The 20,955-nt window shown below is 46.3% G+C and overlaps 1 protein-coding gene and 1 long non-coding RNA gene across 5 annotated transcripts in view; one reads left to right on the top strand and one right to left on the bottom strand.

Moving 5' to 3' along the window:
* LOC119970262 (tudor domain-containing protein 7-like) overlaps nt 1-20,955 on the top strand; it is a 210,945-nt gene that overhangs the window by 28,909 nt on the left and 161,081 nt on the right. For 3 of the 4 annotated variants that reach the window (XM_038804596.1, XM_038804593.1, XM_038804594.1), the window contains exons 2-3: nt 4,555-4,774; nt 17,418-17,565. In XM_038804596.1, coding sequence (XP_038660524.1) covers nt 4,562-4,774; nt 17,418-17,565 — 361 coding nt within the window. In that variant the 5' untranslated portion in view covers nt 4,555-4,561. Of the gene's footprint in view, nt 1-3,419; nt 3,563-4,554; nt 4,775-17,417; nt 17,566-20,955 lie in introns of those variants that run through there. The other variant, XM_038804595.1, reaches the window with a different exon arrangement.
* Nucleotides 17,529-20,955, bottom strand: part of LOC119970263 — a 57,791-nt gene continuing 54,364 nt past the window's right edge. Inside the window, exon 3 of the long non-coding RNA XR_005461574.1 lies at nt 17,529-17,610. This is a non-coding gene — a long non-coding RNA (uncharacterized LOC119970263). The remainder of the gene's footprint in view (nt 17,611-20,955) is intronic.

Below are 20,955 nucleotides of genomic sequence, written 5' to 3'. Positions count from 1 at the left end.
AAATGGTCAAACAGACCTGAAGCATGTAAAGTGCAAAATGGAGAAAACAAAAATCTGTACTGGGGCTTGGCTTTTCATCATACATATCAGTGACTTTGATAAAGGTTTGGCCCAGATATTCTGGTCTTCTGATGGTCGAAGACTAGATGTACCCTGGAGGATGTGCTATGGGAACACTTGGAAGTCCCAACGCAAGAACTCTGCGGGAAATGTCCAGCAGGTTTCCATCGTTCCCGACACCTCTGGAAAAAGTCTCCAACTCTGAGTTACAGTTGGAAACTTCAGGTGGTTCTAATTTACTTACCTGGATAGTCAGACTGAAAAAAATCGAACTCCTGGGTAACTATAGAACTGGCCTGGCCTGGCCTGCCCACCTAGCTCATACACTCATTCATTAACAAACTGAAAAGCTATTTAAATATCCTGAAGCTTTTTAGTTTGTTAGTGAATGGAGATTTGACAAAATACGGTTGCTAGTGCCATTAAATTGGCTTGCACTGACGATCCTGCACGACGAGGAAGCACTGAGAATACGTCCGCTTTGCATTTCTGGTGAGGCCTGGTTTAGAAGTCCAGGCCAGAAATGTAGAGTTTCAGTGTTGTGCAAGAAAAATAAGAGCAGAGTGCCAAACTGGTAATTGCTACTCCTTGGAAGATTCTGCCCTAAATTTACAAAGACACCCAAGTTAGAATGCACAATCTGTTGTGTTGAAGGGAGCAGAATATTGCAAAGGGACATAGAGTGACATTTGAAATTAATGGCAATGTGAGATCATCCACTTTGGAAAGCAGATTGACAGTTCAGAATATTTTTCAAACCATGAGAGGTTCGAACCTACAAAAATGTTAATGCATCCTTGTACAGAAATCAACAATAATTAGTGTTCAGGTATGTAGTGCTGGAATCTTCCGCCCAGCCGCCGCAAGAACGCCTGGGGTGCGCCGCGGACAATGGAGAAGTCCATTAACCACGGGTGGGGTTCTCCGGTCGCTGGGCAGACAATCCTGCCCATAATTTTTCAAATCAAGCCAAAGGAATTTTATTTTTTATTTTAAGTGGCTAGAATATAATGGGAAATAACTATGCTTCAGATGCAGATAGCTTCGATCGCCCATCCAGAGTGCTGCATTCAATTTTGGCCTTTTCACTTCAGAAATATATTGTCATTTCAATGAATGCAGCACAATTTCAATGGAATCACAAAGAGTTATCTTAAGATAAGACGTAATTCTTGGTTATTTTCACTTGAGTTTAATGGGTTGAGAGGTGGTTCAATTGACGTTTTGACAATATTAAAGGAATTCAACAGAGTAAATACAGATAAATTATTTTGTACTGTTGGAAAATTTCCAAAACAATGGGGCATAACCTTAAAATTACAATTCCATACAATCCCTACTGTGCAGAAGGAGGCCATTTGGCCCTTTGAGTCTGTACCCACCCACAAAAAGAGCACCCTACCTAGGCCCATTCCCTCGCTAGATCCCTGAACCCTATAACTCCATCTAACCTGCATATCTTTGGACTGTGGGAGAAACTGGAGCACCAAGAGGAAACCCAGGTGGACTTTTGGGAGAACGTGCAAACTCCACACAGTCACCCAATGTCGGAATCAACCTGGGTCCCTGGGCTGTGAGGCAGCAGTGCTTGCCACTGTGCCATTCAGGAGTGAATTCAGGAAATACTTGATCTCACATGAAAGTGTAATACTGCACTTGAAAAATGTGGGTGCGAGATAGAGAAACATTTTTAAGACTGCTAGATTTTTGCTTTGTTAAGCTGTCAATGGTAAATCAATTTGAGATGCAGATCAGCTATGCTCTAATTAAATGACAGAGTAGGATTGAGGAGCTGAATAATCCTATTCCTTTTGTATTGCTGCTATGTGTTGAGACACTTATTACTTTTGTTATGGGACAGTGGCATGAAAGTTTAAAGGCTTTAATATAATATTATCTTTATTAGTGCGATAAGTGGGGGGGGGGGGGGGTAGGGGTAGGTAAAGGACCTATTTTTTGGAGGGTCAATTTGCTGACTCGGAGCTGAGGGAGAAACAAGCCTTGGTGGGTGGATATGTTTCGGCACTTTCAGGTGCAGGACCTGATATTTCTCGTCAGTATTTACTGTTGAGAAAGGCACGAGTGTTAGGGAAATTGGGGAAATAAAAAGTCATGTCTTAAGGGGTGTTCATATTACAGAGGAGGAGGTGCTGGAGGTACTAAAGCCCATCAAGATAGATAAATCCCCGGGACCTGATGAAATGTATCCCAGGACGTTGTGGGAGGCTAGGGAGCAAATTGTCGGCCCCCAGCTGAGATATTTGAATCATTGACAGCCACGGGAGAGGTGCCTGAACTGGAGGGTAGCAAATGTTGTGCCCTTGTTTAAGAAGGGCTTTAGGGATAAGCCTGGGAACTACAGACCCGGTTAGCCGTACTTCTGCAATGGGTATATTGTTGGAAGGTATTCTGAGGGACAGGATCTACAGGCATTTAGACAGGCAAGGGCTAATTAGGGACAGGCAGCATGGCTTTATAAGGAGAAAATCAATTTTCACAAATTTGATTGAGTTTTTTGAAGAGGTAACCAAGTAGGTACGTGAGGGCAGAGCAGTCAACATTGACTACATGGACCTTAGCAAGGCCTTTGACAAGGTACCGCATGGCAGGTTGTTGCAAAAGGTTAAATCTCACGGAATCCAGGGTGAGGTAGCCAATTGATACAAAATTGGCTTGGCAACTGAAGCCAAAGGGTGGTTGGAGAGGGTTGTTTTTCAAAGTGGAAGCCTGTGACCAGCGGTGTGCCTCAGGGATCGGTGCTGGGTCCACTGTTATTTGTTATATATATCAATCAAAATGATTTGGATTAAAATGTAGGAGGCATGGTTAGTACGTTTGCAGATGACACCAAGATTGGTGGCATAGTGGATAGTGAAGAAGGTTATATAAGATTACAACACGATCTTGACCAATTGGGCCAGTGGGTCAATGAATGGCAGATCGAGTTTAATTTGGATAAATGTGAGGTGATGCATTTTGGTCGATCAAATCAGGGCAGGACCTACTCAGTTAACGGTAAGGAGTTGGAGGGAGTTAGAGAACAGAGATCTTAGGAGTACAGGTTCATAACTCCTTGAAGGTGGAGCCGCAGGTGAATAGGATGGTGAAGAAGACATTCAGCATGCTAGGTTTTATTGGTCAGAATATTGAATACAGGAGTTGGGACATCTTGTTGAAGTTGTACAAGACGTTGGTAAGACCACACATGGAATACTGTGTTCCGTTCTGGTCACCCTATTATAGGAAGGATATTATTAAACGAGAAATAGTGCAGAAAAGGTTTACTAGGATGCTACCGGGGGGGAATCGTATAGAGGTCTATAAAATAATGAGCCTAGATAAGGCCGATAGTCAGCATCTTTTCCCAAAGGTAGAGGAGTCTATAACTAGAGGGCATAGGTTTAAGGTGAGAGGGGAGAGATACAAAAGAGACCAGTGGGTAAATGTTTTCAGACAGAGAGTGCTGAGTATCTGGAACGGGCTGCCAGAGGCAGTGGAAGAGGTGGGTATAAATTTTTCTTTTTAAAAAGCAGTTTGTTACATGGTCAGGGTGGGTATGGAGGGATATCGGCTAAATGCAGGCAAGTGGGATTAGCTTAGTGACAGAAATTGGGCGGCATGGACAAGCTGGGCTGTAGGGCCTGTTTCCATGCCGTAAACATCTGTGACTGCGCCTGGCAAGCTTTTCCGATGTTCCCGCCATCCACCTTACTGGAACCCATTCTACCCTATGCGGGGTCAGGAGAGGGTGGTGCGTCCGGGTTGTTTGGTCGAATCATGGGGAAGAGCAGGTGGAGGAGGTGAAGGCAAAGTGGGAGGAGGAGCTGGGTTCCATTTTGGAGGAGGTGTGGAGTGAGTCTCTCCTCAGGGTCAATGCTACGTCATCCTGTGTGAGACTAAATTTGATACAGCTCAAGGTGCTGTTCAGGGCACGTCACACCAAGGCCAGAATGAGTCGGTTTTTGGATGGGTTTGAGGATAGGTACGAGCGGTGCTTGAGAGGGCCTGCAAATCATGCACAGACACTCTGTCTTGACCCAGATTGGTGGGTTTTGGGGGTCTTTTTTCAACACCATATCAGCAATTTTAAATGTGGATTTGGAGCCCTGCCCATTAGTAGCGACATTTGGGGTGTTAGACCAGCTGGAATTGAAGACTGGCATGATGACGGATGCTCTGGCCTTTGCCTCATTATTGGCTCGGTGACGGATTCTGCTGAGTTGGAGGCAGGCGACATCTCCCAATGCCACAGATTTTTCATATGTTGGTATAGGTTGTTGATGCATGTGTTATTGTTTGATTGTTGTTTATGTATAAAATGCTACAAATTTAATAAAATGGTTTTCCAAAGAAAGAGTTCAAATTTATCTTCAGTTCACAAAGGATCTATATTAAGCAAGTTGTTGTTATAAACTAAGGTTTTATTTTTTTGAAGTATTTGACTTGTATGCTGTTAATTGATGTTTTACATGTGTAAATTTTATGGTTTTTAAGGTCAAAAATGACAGAAGCGGAGAAGGATCTGGTGGCTAAGATGTTGCGAGCAGTCCTGCAGTCCAGCAAAGATGGTGTGGCTTTCGCAAGGCTGCAGGGAGAGTATAAACAACTGACAGGAGAAGTAATCCCTCACAAACAGCTTGGATTTCCAACACTTCAGAACTACTTGGAAAGCATTCCTTCAGTTGTGAAGTTTGGAGTTAATAAAAATGGCGAGGTAAGACATTGACCAAAGATTTATTCTTTCCTCTTGGGTACAATTCCTTACCCCCACATCCTCCGCTCAGGAATTGAACCTGTCGGTTTACTGACAATTGCAATGTGGTGCCACAATGTATCCAACAGACCAATGAGAATTTTAAAAAACATTTTATTAAGGTATTTGTAATTTTATAACAATAACAACAACAGAAAAGAAAGCAAATCCAAATATAAACGTAGTACATCCATCATTTCCATCCCTAACAAGTCCCTCCTGCCCTTAACAGAAAATACCTAACTTCTCTCTTTCCCCCCCCCCCCCCTTAGATTTTTGCCTCTGCTGACAGTTAATTTTCCCCGAAGAGGTCGACAAACGGCTGCCACCTCCGGACGAACCCTAGCGTTGACCCTCATAGAGCGAACTTGATTTTCTCAAGACTGAGAAACCCAGCCATGTCGCTAACCCAGGTCTCTGATTTTGGGGGCTTTTAGCCCTTCCACGCTAACAATATCTGTCTCTGGGCTACCAGGGAGGAAAGGCCAAGACGTCAGCCTCTCTCGCCCCCTGGACTCCCAGATCTTCCGACACTCCAAAAATAGCCACCTCTGGACTCGGCACCACCCGTGTTTTCAATACCGTGGACATGACATCCGCAAAACCCTGCCAGAATCCCCTAAGCTTCGGGCATGCCCAAAACATATGGACATGATTTGCTGCTGCCCCCCCCCCGCACACCTCGCATACCTGTCCTCTACCCCAAAAAACCGTCATGTGTGCCCGGTGAACTACCTTAAATTGTATCAGGCTAAGCCTGGCACATGATGAGGATGTGTTAACTCTGCTCAAAGCATCCGCCCACAGACCCGCCTCTATCTCTCCCCCAGCTCATCTTCCCACTTGCCCTTTAGCTCCTCTATCTGAGATTCCTCTGACTCCATAGGCTCTTTGTAGATCTCCGATACCATCCCCTCTCCTACCGCCGTTCTGGAAACTACCCTGTCCCGTATCCCCTGTGGCGGTAAGAGTGGAAAGGTCAAAACCTGCCTTCATAAAAAATCCCATACCTGAATCAATTTCCTGCTGGCAGTTCAAATTTCTCCTCTAAATCCTTCAAATAGGGGAAGCTTCAATCTATGAACAGATCCCCAACCTCTCAATCCCTGCTCTCTGCCATTTCCGAAACCCCGCATCCAGCCTTCCCGGTACAAACCGATGGTTATTGCAAATCAGGGCCCAGATGCTAAAGTTCGGCAGTGCCAACCCACCCTCCCCTCGACTACACTCCAGCAACACTTTCTTCACTCGTGGGGTTTTACCCGCCCAAACAAATCGCAAAATTACTTTGTTTAACTGTTTAAAAAAGGCCCTTGGAGGAAGAAAATGGGGAGGCACTGAAAAACGAACAGAAATCTGGGGAGGACCGTCATTTTCACGGTCTGGACCCTCCCCGGCAGTGACAGCGGGAGCATGTGCCACCTTCTAAAGTCCTCCTTCGTTTGCTGTACTAGACGGGTCAGATTTAACTTGTGTAGTGTCTCCCATTCCCGTGCCACCTGGATCCCCAGACTCCCACCATTCCCACCACTCTAAACGGCAGCTCTCTCAGTCTCCTCTCCTGCCCCCTCGTCTGGATCGCGAACATCTCACTTTTCCCCATATTCAATTTATAATCTGAAAACTATGGCCATAGCAAACAACAGCGGGGAGAGCGGACATCCTTGCCTTGTCTCTCGGTGCAGCTTAAAATAGCCCGACATCAGCTGTTTGTTCGTACACTGTCCACCGGTGCCTGGTACAACAACCAAACCCAATCAATGAAGCCCTGCCCAAACCCAAACTGTCCTAACACTTCCCACAAATAATTCCACCCCACCCGGTCAAAGGCCTTTTCCGCGTCCGTCGCAACCACCACCTCATTCCCTCCCATTCAGAGAGCATCATGATTACATTGAAGAGCCTTCTAACACTGGCCGTCAGCTGCCTGCCCTTAACAAACCCAGTCTGGTTTTCCCCTATCACCTCAGGGACACAGTCCTCTATCTTTGAGGCCAATATTTTCGCCAACAGTTTAGCATCCACATTCAATAGGGAGATTGGCCTATATGACCCACATAACTCTGGGTCTTTCTCCGCTTCAGGATCAGTGAAATCGAGGCCTGTGACATTGTTGGGGGAAGGACACTCCGCCCCCTTGCCTGACTAAATGTCCTCACCAGCACCCAGCATCTCCGAGAACTTTTTGTAAAATTCCACTGGGTAGCCGTCCGATCCCGGGGCCTTACCCAACTGCGTGGCCTCCAGCCCCTCTCCTATTTATTCAATTCCAATCGGGGCTCCCAACCCCTCCACCAATCCTTCCTCCACCTTCGGAAACATCAATTCACCCAGGAACTGCCTCACCCCCTCTACCCCAGCTAGGGGTTCCGACTCATATAGCCTGCTGTAAAACTCCTCGTTCACCCCTGCTGGATCCAAGACCACGTTTCCACCTCTGTCCTTCACTCTTCATATCCCTGGTCACCTCCCTTTTCCTCAGCTGGTGCGCAAGCATCCTGCTGGTCTTCTCTCCAGACTCCAGACTCGTATATCCCCCCCCCCCCCCCCCCCCCACTCATCACCCCGCCTGCCTCAAATGCTCCACCGCCTTCCTTGTAGATAACAGACCAAACTCCATATGTAGCCTCTGCTGTTCCTTCAATAACCCCGCCTCTGGAGCCCCCAAATATCTTCTGTCCACCTGGAGTAATTCCCCAATCAACCTATCCATCACTGTTCGCTCCACCTTCTCCCTCTGGGCCCGTATCGAGATTGGCTCCCCATCGAGATTGGCTCCCCCCTAACCACTGCCTTCAGCGCTTCCCAGACCGTTGCTGCCAAGTTTTCCCCCATGTAATTTAGATAGTTCTGGATGGACTCGTTCACCCGCCCGCACACCCCCTCATCCGCTAACAGTTCCACATCCAACCTCCATTGCGAGTGCTGCCCTATCTCCTTACTCACCTGTAAGTCCACCCAATGTGGGGCATGGTCCGACACAGCAATCGCCGAATACTCTGTGTCAACCAACCCCGCCAGTAAAGCCCTGCTAAGAATTTTAAAAATCGATCCGCGAGTATGCTTTGCGCACGTGGGAGAAAAAAGAAAACTTCCCTCTTGGCTGTCCAAACCTCCATGGGTCTACTCCCCCAATCTGCTCCATGAACCCCTTTAGTTCCTTTGTTATGGCTGGCACCCTCGCTGTCCTTGACCTCGAACGGTCCAACCTTGGATCAATGACCGTGTTAAAGTCCTCCCCATGTCATTGTTTTATATGCCAAAAATACCTCAATAAAATTGTTTACTTAAAAAAAAAGTCCACCCCATGATCAGCTTATGACTCAACATCCGGGATCTTCCCTAACACCCGCCTCATAAATTCCACATCGTCCCAGTTTGGTGCGTATATGTTCACAAGCACCACCAGCATCCCCTCAAGCTTCCCGCTCACCATGATGTACTTGCCCCCCACGTCCACCACTATTCTCCCTGCTACGAATGCCACCGGTTTGTTGATCCGGATCGCAGTTCCCAACAAACACACAGTAGAAATAATCCCTCCACCCACTGAAACAAAGTTAACGTACCGATCCGAGGAATGGCCCAAAAACTTGTTACAAAGGGCACTGCATATACAATTCAAAACTAAAATAACTTTAACAGAATCGATACCGCAATACCCTCCCCAAAGGTTCAATGCCCTCAAACCCCTGCAGCCTTTTGTCTTTGATAAAGTCCATCGCTTCGTCCGGTGATTCAAAGTAAAGTTCCTGGCCTTCATACGTGACTCACAGACACGCTGGGTATAACATCCCGAACTTCACCCCCTTCTTGAAGAGGGCCGATTTTACCCTAATGAATCCGGCTCATCTTTTGGCCAGTTCCGCGCTCAGATCCTGATAGATGCGCAACTCACAGTTCTTCCACTTGCAGCTCCATGTCTGCTTGGCCCACCGCAAAATCTGTTCCTTGTCCAGGAACCTGTGCATTCGCACCACCATTGCCTTCGGCAGATTATTCACTCGCGGCTTCCTCGCAAGCGCTCTATACGCTCTGTCCACTTCCAAGGGTCGAGTAAACGCCCAACTCCCATCAACTTTTCCAGCATACTTGCCACCTATGCCCTTGTGTCCGATGCCCGAGTTCTGTCTCCGGGACCCGTTCTCCAGGTCCTCCACCTTCTCCTGCAGCCTTTTCTGGTGGTCCCTCATCAGCCCCTCCTCCACCTCCAATGCAGTTAAATGCTCCGATGCCTCCAATGCACTCTTGCTCGGACACGTTCTCCTCCACCTTCTGAATTGGCAGTGTGTTGGCTTCTAGCCCCTGTTCCACCCGATCAATCGTTGCCTTTATTGGGTCTAACCCTTCCACCTTTTGCTTGGCGAAGCTCTCCTGAATGAACTCCACCAGCTGTACCGTTGACCAATGTGCCATCAAACCGGGATCCTGCACCTCCGCCATGCTTTCATGTGCTGCAGGTTCTACAGTCGCCTTCGTTACTCGACAAATTGTTCTTATACGACCACTTCTGATCCACGGTTCTATATACTGTTGGGGGATTTCTCCTCACTGTCTCTCACTCTCCAACGATTTTTCTAATAAAATTCTGAAAAAATCGGGAGGAAAGTCCAAAAGGTCCGTCATGAGCGGGACCTACCAAATGAAATGCGCGACCTACTAATCCATGGCCGCCACCGGAAGTCCCTATGAGAAATTTAACCACGGGTTTATTGTTAATTTTTTTAGATTAATCATCCAACTTCTGATTGGCTTGTACTGTTTTACTTTTGAGTTGGGGTTTCCAATCTCTTTTTAACCTGTTTCAAGAACCAGGTTTGAAGGATTTCCAGGAAAAAATGTGCCTAAAAACATTCCAAGCCAATCGTTGACAATTGGATTGAAATCCAATTGACAAGCGGAAGGAAGACAAATTCCCGCCACCAGCGAACAGCGTGCTGCCGAGTAATACGTGGCTGGGAGAACAGAGAATCTAGCCCCTTTAAGTTAGGAAGATTAAAACTGGCTAGGTGTCCTTAACATGAGTTTACAGTCACATATGTAGACTGAAAAACATGGCTGTGAGGTGCCAGCTAAAGCTTTGATTCAGAGGATCACGTAAAAAAACTGGGCACCCAAAACTATGGAAGTATACCCCAGCAAGAAGAATTCTCTCAGAAAAAGAAGGAAGTTGAAAAAATGCAGGGGAGAAAGGAGTTAATTAGGAAATGTATTGGTACTAAGCCATTCAGCTCAAGCATGCCTCATTATTCACTGGTGAATGCTGATTAGACAACCTTAGTTGGAGTGACTGTTAGCTTTAGGATTTGTCAGCCTGAAAAAGAGAAAAGAAAATCCCAAAGCTTGTGTGTCTGATCACTGCGTATTAGTGTCTGCTGGTAATTATTTGCATTTATATTAGGTGAGGTCAGAGTTAGACTGAGCAGTGATGCACGTTCAATCATATAGTCTGATATGCTTGGTTCACACACAAATAATCACTTTGTGGAAACACTAGAGACTACCATTGCCAGTGGGGCTAAAGAATAACTTGAATTTATATAGCTTCCTCAACAGAAATATAGGTGAGTAGAATTCATTGTAATATGTAAATTCATTACAGTACTGACAGAATGCTAAACTGAGCAAGATCAGTTACATTATCGTTGTGGGGAGAGGGTATATGTGGATATGCTAAGAAACAACAAAGGGAAGAAAATGGTACAAATCGTTTACAAACCCAACAATAGCTCTCGTGTTGGTCAAATCGGGAAGTTTGAAATGCATGTAATAAAAGTATTATGACTAACTTGGCGTGTTCGATCTTTTGCATAGAGAAGGCAAATTAAATTTGCAGTCAAAGTGTGGACTGTGGAGGAAGAATTCATGGAACATATTCAGGATGGTTTTCCAGATCCAACTAAGGAACACCAATTTTAGATCTAGTATTGTTGCAATGAGAGGGGTTTAATTTATTGTAATATTGGTGTATTTATTGGTAATATTGGTATTCACTAATATTGTAGTGAAGGAAAAGGACCACAATATGATAAAATGTTATCTTGTGTTTGAACTGGAGTAAATTAAATCAAAACAAAGCAAAATATATAGATATAAGTGGCGTATTGCTAAGTAGATTGGGAAAGTACATTGAAAAATAAGATATCCATACAAAGTTAGTATTTAAAGAATGAATACATAATTTGCGCCAAGTATGTATTCCCTTTGGGCACAGAAACTCTACAACCTTGGCTTAGAGGAGTTAAAGATGCTGTTAGGTCAAAGGAAGAGGATGATGGTTGTTATCACCCCCTCGGGCCAAGCACTGTTTCATCCAATTCCCGTCTACACCATGGAGTATGAACTCCCCAAGCAATCGAGGAGCCAGAGCCTCCACCATGACTGGGAGGAGCTTCACATTATATAAACCCAATTCTGGGTGCAGGTCGGGAAGGGTGTCCCTTCAGGGTGAGGAATTGTAGTATTTGTGGTTATTGTGTATAGTGTAAATAAATCTTGTTCTCATACTGCCTACTGTGTGTTCCATGAAGTTTCTTCCTTCGTCTACTACAATGGTGTTGCCAACAAGAGCAGGAAACATGAATATTTTCAATTTAAGCAAAGGAGGACCAAGAAATTGATCTGGAAAGGGAAAAGTGGATATGAGAATAGACGTGAAAGTGATGTAAACAAATGTAATTTTTATTTTATTAAATCAGGGAATATGGGCACCACTGGCTAGGCCAGCAATTATTGTCCATGCTTAACTGTTCTTGAGAATGTGGTGTTGAAATGCCATCTCAAACTGCTGCAGTCCATGTGTAATTGCACCTACAGACAGTTAGGGAGGGAGTTCCATGATTTTGACCCAGTAACAATGAAGGAATGATATAGTTTCAACTCGCCATGGTAAGTGACTTGGAGGGGAACTTTCAGGTGGTGGGGTTTCCACACAGCTGCTGCCTTTGCCCTTCCAGATGGTAGCAGTTGTGGATTTGGAAGGTGCAGTAATATTGAGCCTTGGTGAGTTCCTGCAGTGCATCTTGTTGATGGTACACACTTCTGCTACTGTGTAGATGGTGGAGGGAGTGAATATTTGTGGAAGGGGTGCCAATCAAGTGGGCTGCTTTGACTTTGTCCTGAATGGTATTGAACTTCTTGAGTGTTGTTGGAGCTGCACTCATCCAAGCACGTGAAGAGCATTCCATTACATTGCTGACTTGGACCTTGTAGATAGTGAACAGCTACAGGATTCCTAGCTTCTGACCTGCTCTTGTTGCGACATGGCTAGTACCATTTAGTTTCTGGTCAACTGTCAGCCCCCAGCATGTTGATAGTTGAGGATTCAGTGATGGTAATGCCATTGAATGTCAAGGCATGATAGTTACATTCTCTCTTGTTGGAGTTGATCATTACTATTGTCTGGCATGAACGTTACTTGCCACTTATCAGTCCAAGCACGTATATTGTTCAGGTCTTACTGTATTTGGACGTTGACTGCTTCAATATCTGATGAGTCTCAAATGGTGTTGAACATTCTATTATCATCAGTGAGCAGCTTCTGACCTTATTTTGGAAGGAAAGACATTGATGAAGCAACTGAAGATGGTTGGGCCATAGAGGCTAACCTGAGGAACTTCTGCAAAGATGTCCTCGAGATGAGATGACTAACCTCAAACAGCCACAACCATCTTCCTCTGTAATAGGTCTAACTCCAACCATGCGGTTGCTGTGACCCTAAGCGTTTCCCTCCTGATTCACGTTGACTCTCGTTTTGCTGCAGCTCCATGTTGCTGCACTTAGTCAAATGCTGCTTTGATGTCGAGGGCTGTCACTGTCCCATCACCTCTGGAGTTCAGCTACCTTAAATGGCAACATCCCCAAGTTGGTCCCAGCCCTGCCACATTCAAACGGAAACACCTTGCCCATCCCAACATTTAACTTGTACCCAGAGAAGGCCCCAAACCTCTCCAATATTTCCATGATCTTACCCATACTCTCCAGCAGATACAAACAACAACAGATTGTCCACATACAACGACACCCCAGTGCTCCCTGCTCCTCCTCACAATCCCCTGCCACTCACTAACCCCCTGAGAGCCATCGGCAAGAACTCAATCGCCAGCGTGAACAGCAACGGCGACAGTGGACAACCTTATCTTGTACCTCTGTGTGGCCCAAAACTCCGTGAACTTGTCCCATTGGTGCATAAACTTGCCACCGGAGCTACATGCAACAAGCACAAAATTCGGGCCAAACCCAAATTTACCCAAGATCTCAAATCGATACCTCCACTCCACCTGATCAAAAGCCTTCTCTGCATCCATAGAGACAAAAACCTTTGGCACCCGCCCCATTGATGGAGTCATAACCATATTCAATAGCCACCTGATGTTGCTGGAGAGCTGACTGTCCTTTACAAAACTCGTTTGGTCCTCCGCAACCAGCCCTGGCACACATGTCTCCAACCTTCCCGCCACCAACTTAGCCAGCACCTTCACAAAATGGGCCTATGTAACCCACACCCAAACGGATCCTTCCCCTTCTTCGGGATTAGCAAGACTGATGCCTGCATAAGCATCTCTGGCAGCTCCCCTTTTTCCAATGCCTCACTGAATATCCCCAACAAATGCGGTGTGGAATCTGTTGCAAACAGAACTTCTAGAACTCTGCTGAAAGCCATCCGGCCCCGGCGCCTTTCTGACTTCATCCCCCTAATGCTATCAATCACCTCACTTAGCCCCAATAGCTTCTCCAATGCCTGCCTCCTCTCTTCCTCCAACCTTGGAAACTCCAATCCATCCAGGAACCGTCCTAGATCCCTTTCTGCTCTCCCTGTATAACTTCTCATAGTACCCCTGAGACACCTCCTTTATCTCCCAGGCTCTGATCCTACCTTCCCTTTCTCCCTTCGGACCGCCGAAATTTCCCTGGATGCAGCCTGCCTCCTCCCTGTATTTATATTGCAACGCCCTCACCCTCCTAAGCTACACCCCTGCCGTCCTCGTCATCAACCTATCGAATTGCCCTTGCAACCTCTTCCTCTTCGCCAGCAAATCTTTTTAGTGGGTGCCACCCGCGTATCCTCTACCACCTCGACTATCTCACCGAACACCTGTCCATGCTCCTCCCTCCTTTTCCTGTCCCTGTGTGCCTTGAACGAGATCATCTCCCCTCGGATCATCGCCTTCAATGCCTCCTAGAATGTCCTCAACCTTTCCATTGACTTGGGGCTTGATCTGCCCACCCTCTGTTCTATCACGCAATTAAAATCTCCACCCATAATCAATTGGTGCGTATTCAGATCCGGGATCACTCCCAACAAACTCCACATCATCCCGATTTGGTGCATATAGGTTGACTAGCATCATCGGCGTCCCCTCCAGTACCCCACTATTATGTCATATCACATGTCTCATATGTACTTGCTTGGCCCCACAAACCCTGTTCTTTGGTTCAACAAAATGGACACCCCCCATTACTTTTAGTCAAACCCTGAGTGGGGGTGGGGCCTTACCCATGTATGAACTTATAAATCCCTGAAGCAGGGCAGCATGGTAGCACAGTGGGTAGCACTGTTGCTTCACAGCGTCAGGGTCCCAGGTTCCATTTCCAGCATGGGTCACTGTCTGTGCGGAGTCTGCACGTTCTCCCCATGTCTGTGTGGGTTTCCTCCGGGTGCTCCAGTTTCCTCCCGCAAGTCCCGAACTGCGTGCTGTTAGGTGAATTGGACATTCTGAATTCTCCCTCGGTGTACCTGAACAGGCATCGGAATGTGGCGTCTCGGGGATTTTCACAATAACTTCATTGCAGTGTTAATGTAAGCCTGCTTGCGACAATAAAGATTATTATTATTACAATAACATAAACGAATCAAAGCAAAGTACCCCACCTCCATCCTCGGCAGCATTCAACGATCATAAACTCCAACCTTTACAAATGCAGTTCCTCTTGTCTCGTACCAACTCTCTGTCCTCCAACTCTGTTCTCCCCCTGTTTATGGTCCCTTATAAAGTCATTGCCTCTAGTGTTTCAAAATAGTCATCCTGGCCTTCAAACCCCCGCCCCCCTGCTGCCATGTCCACCTCTGGACCCTTTCCCAGCACTCCCTGCTCACCAGCTCAGACGACATCCGTGACACATATTTTGTGGTACTCGTTCCTTCCACACCTTCTGGCAGCCCCACAATCCGTAGGTTATGCTGCCAGGACCTGTTTCCTGCTCCTCCACCTTCACCCTCAGTAATTTGCAGAAGTCCTCCAGGACCTCTGCCTCCAAGGACACAATCCGGTCGCTCTCGTCAGATTCCACCATCTCCACCTCTCGTATCTTCGCCCCTTGTGCCTCCAGTCCTTTTCTACTTGGTCCATCAACCCTCGCAGAGGACCTACTGTTCCCTTGATGACCTTCAACCAGTCCCCATGCATCTCCTTCCATTGCTGTCGAAATTCATCTTTCCCACTGGTGCGATCCTTTCCCCTCTGCCATTTTCGTAATTGTTGCTGCGCCACAGGTCCCCTCCAGTTCCTTAGCCAGGTCTTTGACTGTTTTTTGCCAGGTCTGGTAGCCAGTAGGCATCGCAATCCTGGGGGGAAGCTCTCCCTCTTCACTTTCTGCACCACTTTCCAGCCGGAGCTACCCCATTAATGGGTATAAAATGCCCTCCCTCCGGAGCTGCCGTGTGTGCGACCACTCACTCCACGGCTGCCACTGTATGTCTGGGTAGATAAAGTGTTGTCCCCGAGGTGGAACAGCTTGTCCACGGTCATGGCAAGCTCTGGAGCACAAAGATTGTTGCGAACGCTTCAGCAGCATATTTTACACTGATATACTGGTTTCACCCGTCTTTGTGGATGGGGATATTTTTGGAGCCTCCCGCTCCAATGAGTTGTTTGTTTGTCCAGCACCATTCAGTTCTCAAATGTGTGCCAGTACTCCACAGCTTGGATCTTATTGGTTGGCTGTGGAATCCTGAGCTCTGTCTATCACTTGCAACTTAAGACTATTTGCATGCCAAAACACCCATGTTGTAGTTTCACCAGGTTGACGTCTCATTTTTTGATTTGTCTGGTGCTACTCCTTGCATACCCTTGTACACTGTTCATTGAACCTGAATTGACCTCCTGACTTAGTGGTAATGGTAGAGTGGGGAATATGTCAGGCCATGAGGTTACAGATTGTGGTTGAGTACAATGCTGCTGCTGGTTACACAGCCTTGTATTGCTAGATCAGTTTAAAATCTATCCCATTTAGCACAGTGGCAGTGTGACACAACATGATGGAAGGTATCTTCAATTTGAAGACTGGACTTTGTCTCCACAAGGACTGTGTGGTGTCACTCCTTATGATACTGTCATGGATATGTGTCTCTGCAGCAGGCAGGTTGGTCAATACAAGCATGTTTTTCCCTCTCGTTGGTTGCCTCAACACCTGCCGCATACACCCACTGGAAGCTAACTCTTTTAGGGCTCAGTCAGCTCGGTCTGAGCCACTCTTGGTGATGGACATTGGAATCCGCCACAAAGATTACATCCTGCCACCCTGCCAGCCTGAGTGCTTCTTTGCATTAGGTATTCAACATGGCGAAATACTGACCCATCACCTGAGTGGGAGTGGTACTTGGTAATCAGCAGATTATCAGCACATGTTTGACCTAATGCCATGAGACTTTGTGGGGTCCAGAGTCGATGTTGAGGACTCCAATAACAACTCTGTCCAGTCTGTATACCATTGTGATGCTACCTCTGTTGGGTCTGTCTTCTGGTGGGGCAGGACAGACCCAGGAATATCTATGGTGTTGCCTGGGGCAGAAGATAAGACTCTGTGTATAACTATGTCAGGCTGTTGCTTGACTAGTCTGTGAGACAGCTCTCCCAATTTTGGCACAAGCCCCCAGACATAAGTAAGAAGGACTTTGCAGGTCGACAGGACTGGTTTGCTGTTGTCATTTCCAGTGCCTGGGTTCATGTGTGTTGGCCCATCTAATTTCATTCCTTATTGTCATTCTCATAGTTTAATGCAACTGAATGACTTGTTAGGCCATTTTGGGGGGCATTTAAGAGTCAACCATGTTGCTGTGAGTTTTGCGTCACATGCAGGCCAGACCAGATGGGAAGTCAGGTTTCCTTCCCTATAGGACATTTGTGAGTCAGATGGGTTTTAATGACTGACAATGGCTTCATTGTCACCACTAGACTTTTTATTCCTGATTTTTTTCATTGAATGCAAATTCCACCGTTTGCTGTGGTGGGATTCTCTCCCGGGTCCCCAGTGCATTACCCTGGGTTTGTGGATTGCTAATGCAGTGTGGGATATGGGGATAGTGTAGAAAGGTGGAGTTGAGGTAGACGATCAGCCATGATCTTGTTGAATGGAAAAGCTAACTTCAGGGTACAAACAGCCTGCTCTAGCTCCTATTTCATGTGAATTTCCTTACATAATGAACAAAGAAGCTTACACATGTGGCATCAGGCTTTCATGAAATGTCATTTTTAATGTAGTTCTAGAAAGCATAAATAGATTTAGCACTTTCCTTCAGAAAGCATAATCAAACAGTTCATAAAGTCAGTCACTTACAAGTTACTTCAATCCTGAAAGTTGATTTATTTTTGTGTTTGGTCCATAGGTTGTTTGTTTTGCTACTGTAAACAACGAAATCGCACACATTGCCAAACTGGTGGCCCGTCAGCGAAGTCCTAAGAAGAGGCATGGTGGGCAAACATTGGTAAATTCCCAAGTACGGTTAAAACGTGTTCCACCAGCCACCCAAGTTGGTAAGTCACCCAAAGCCATTGTCAGCTCTTTAGTGAGCGAATCTTCTGGAAAAAATGATATAAGAACTTTGTTGAGGCTAAGATTCTTATGTTATTCGTTTCAAGATGCCAAATCCATCTTTTGATCTTTACACAAAGTTTCAAGTTCCAATCCAGTGTTGTCATTGAGGTTAATAGAACCCACTGGCTTTGGACAAATCATCCAACGTGAATTGAAGTTTATTTTCACAGGATTGGGTGTAAGTATTTAAGTATAAATTGCCTGCTTTTGTTTTGAAAATTCAGTTGTGAGTTGTTGTCAAAATCAGATGTTAAAATGTAGTGTGTGGCTGTCTTTACTCTGAATTGTCACAATTTTCTGATGTTCCAATCCAAGGGGGTCAAATTGAATTAATTTGTTCTTTGGTCTCCCAGAAGCAAATGAGAAAAGACCTTGCATTTCTCAAGTGCCTTTCACATTCTCAGAATATTCCGATGTTTCATGATCACAATAGCTACTTTATATTTTGTCTTGTGCAAAACAGAATAATTTGGTGGTCTATTAAAGCATAAATTCAAATATGATATATACTGCAAAATTGCGCACACTGTATTTTTCAATTTTTTTACAAGTAGGCTGACATTAACACTGCAATGAAGTTACTGTGAAAAGCCCCTAGTTGCCACATTCTGAGGGAGAATTCAGAAAGTCCAATTCACCTTTTCGGGACTTGGGGGAGGAAACCGGAGCACCCGGAGGAAATCCACGCAGACACAGGGGAGAACTTGCAGACTCTGCACAGACAGTGACCCAAGACAGGAATTGAACATGGGACCCTGGAGTTGTTAATCAACAGTGCTGTGCTACCGTGCCATATGGAAAAACACACCCAGTTGAGTTGCCATGTGTGTCACCACAATATTGGAGAATCCAGGGGATGGTGCTCAACCCTTGACCAGTAGCCCCTCAATTCCAAACATAAAACAAATAAAACCCCTCTCAAACCAACCCCCTCCCACTGTCCTCAATCTCACATCAGATCCATTCAATCAAGCCAATGCCCCTTGACTAAAGCCTCTAGACATCTTGAAAAAATTATCTTTCGACCCAAAAGTCACTTTCAGCCTCGCCGTACTCCACAACTGAAGAGCGCTGACTTCACCTTATTAAAAGGCACACGTGGCTTCGCAACTCTGCATCAACATCTTGGTATATCCTAATGACGCTTCCTTCCCACCTGAGTCCCGATTCACTTTGGTCCATTGCAGAACCCGCTCCTTCAGCTGGAAGCTGCGGAATACAGTAATCACTGCCCGGGGTGACTTGAGGCTTCCGCCGGAGAACTTGGTGAGCCTGATGCAACTCTGGAGGTGACAATCTACCCCCCTCTCAAAAAGCTTGGAAAACATCTGAGAAATGTACTCAGTCGGTTTCTGTCTCTTTGTTGTCCAAGTTATCCACCTTTGCTCCTAGACCCTTGCTCCTCTCCTCCACAAGCAACATCTCCGCTCCAACGACATGGTGCAACAAAGCCGCCTCTCCATGCTCCTTCACCGCCTCTAAGCTTTTTTCCAGCTTCTCCCGGATCAGGCCAAGTGCCTCCTCAATGAGCTTTGACAAAGAGTCATCGGACTCGAAACGTTAGCTCTTTTCTCTCTCTACAGATGCTGCCAGACTTGCTGAGATTTTCCAGCATTTTCCCTTTGCCTCCTCAATTGACCTCTTAAGGGTTTCCATCATCACCCTGCCCTGTTCCTCAAAATGCTTCGCAACCTGTTTTTCAAACTCCTGTGCCATCACGTCGGTCAGAGTTTCCACCGCGATATGAGCAGCCACACCCAAGGCTGTGCCCGCCGCCTTCCTTCCTGCTGAGCTTCGTGGGCTTTCTGGCTTCGTCGAAGGATTGCCCCCTGCAATCTTAGAACATGTAGCATAGAACAGCACAGTACAGGCCCTTCGGCCCACGATGTTGTACCAACCACTTATCCTAATCGATGATCAGCCTAACCTACACCCCTTCAATTTACTGCTGTCCATGTGCCACGAGTCACTTAAATGTCCCAAATGACTCTGACTCCACCACCTCTGCTGGCAGTGCATTCCACGCACCCACCACTATCTGTGTAAAGAACCTGCCCCTGACATCTCCCCTGTACCTTCCGCCAATCATCTTAAAATTCTGTCCCCTCGTGACAGTCATTTCCACCCTGGGGAAAAGTCGCTGGCTATCCACTCTATCCATGCCTCTCATCACCTTGTACACCTCTATGAAGTCACCTCTCTTCCTTCGCTCCAGTGAGAAAAGCCCTAGCTCCCTCGACCTTTCTTCAGAAGACATGTCCTCCAGTGCAGGCATCATCCTGGTAAATCTCCTCTGCACCCTCTCCAAAGCATCCACATCCTTCTTATAATGAGACGACCAGAACTGGACACAATATTCCAAGTGTGGTCTAACCAGGGTTTTATAAAGCTGCAGCAAAACCTCGTGGCTCTTATCTAAACTCCGAAACCTAGAACTTGGCTCCTCCCTCTGCGACTGGATCCTCAACTTCCTGACCCATAGACCACAATCAGTAAGGAGCAACAAGAACACCTCCTCCACGATAATCTTGAACACCGGGGCCCCACAAGGCTGCGTACTTAGTCCCCTACTATACTCCCTATACCTGATAAACGGAGGCGGTGGCATAGTCGCATTGTCGCTGGACTAGTAATCCAGAAACACAGCATAATGATCTGGGGACCCGGGTTCGAATCCCACTACAACAGGTGATCGTATTTATAACTCAATAAAATATCTGGAATTAAAAGTCTAAATGATGACCATGAAACCATTGTCGATTGTTGTAAAAACCCATCTGGTTCACTAATGTCCTTTAGGAAAGGAAATCTGCCGTCCTTGCCTGGTCTGGCCTACATGTGACTCAAGACCCACAGCAGTGTGGTTGACTCTTAACTGCCCCCGAAAGGGCAATTAGGGATGGGCAATAAATGCTGGCACAGCCACGTCCCATGAATGAATAAAAAAAAACGCACATGACTGTGTGGCAAAATTTGGCTCAAACTCCATCCACAAGTTTGCTGATGACACCGTAGTAGGTCGGATCTTGAATAACGATGAGACAGAGTACAGGAGAGAGGTAGAGAACCTAGTGGCGTGATGTAACATCACAAATCTCTCACTCAATGTCAGCAAAACTAAAGAGATGGTCATTGGCTTCAGGAAGCGTAGTATTATATCCCTGCCTGCATCAATGGTGTCGAGGTGGAGATGGTTGACAGCTTCAAATTCCTAGGTGTGCACCAACAATCAGTCCCGGTCCACTCAGGCCACGCCAAATCCAAGAAAGCACAACAGCACTGACTTCCTCAGGAAACTAAGGAAATTCGGCATGTCCACATTGGCTCTG

This window comes from Scyliorhinus canicula, chromosome 8 (genome assembly GCF_902713615.1).
Source record: "Scyliorhinus canicula chromosome 8, sScyCan1.1, whole genome shotgun sequence".
Lineage (NCBI taxonomy): Eukaryota > Metazoa > Chordata > Chondrichthyes > Carcharhiniformes > Scyliorhinidae > Scyliorhinus > Scyliorhinus canicula.
The sequence above is the reverse complement of the archived record's forward strand: the minus strand, read 5'-3'. Positions and strand labels throughout refer to the sequence as shown.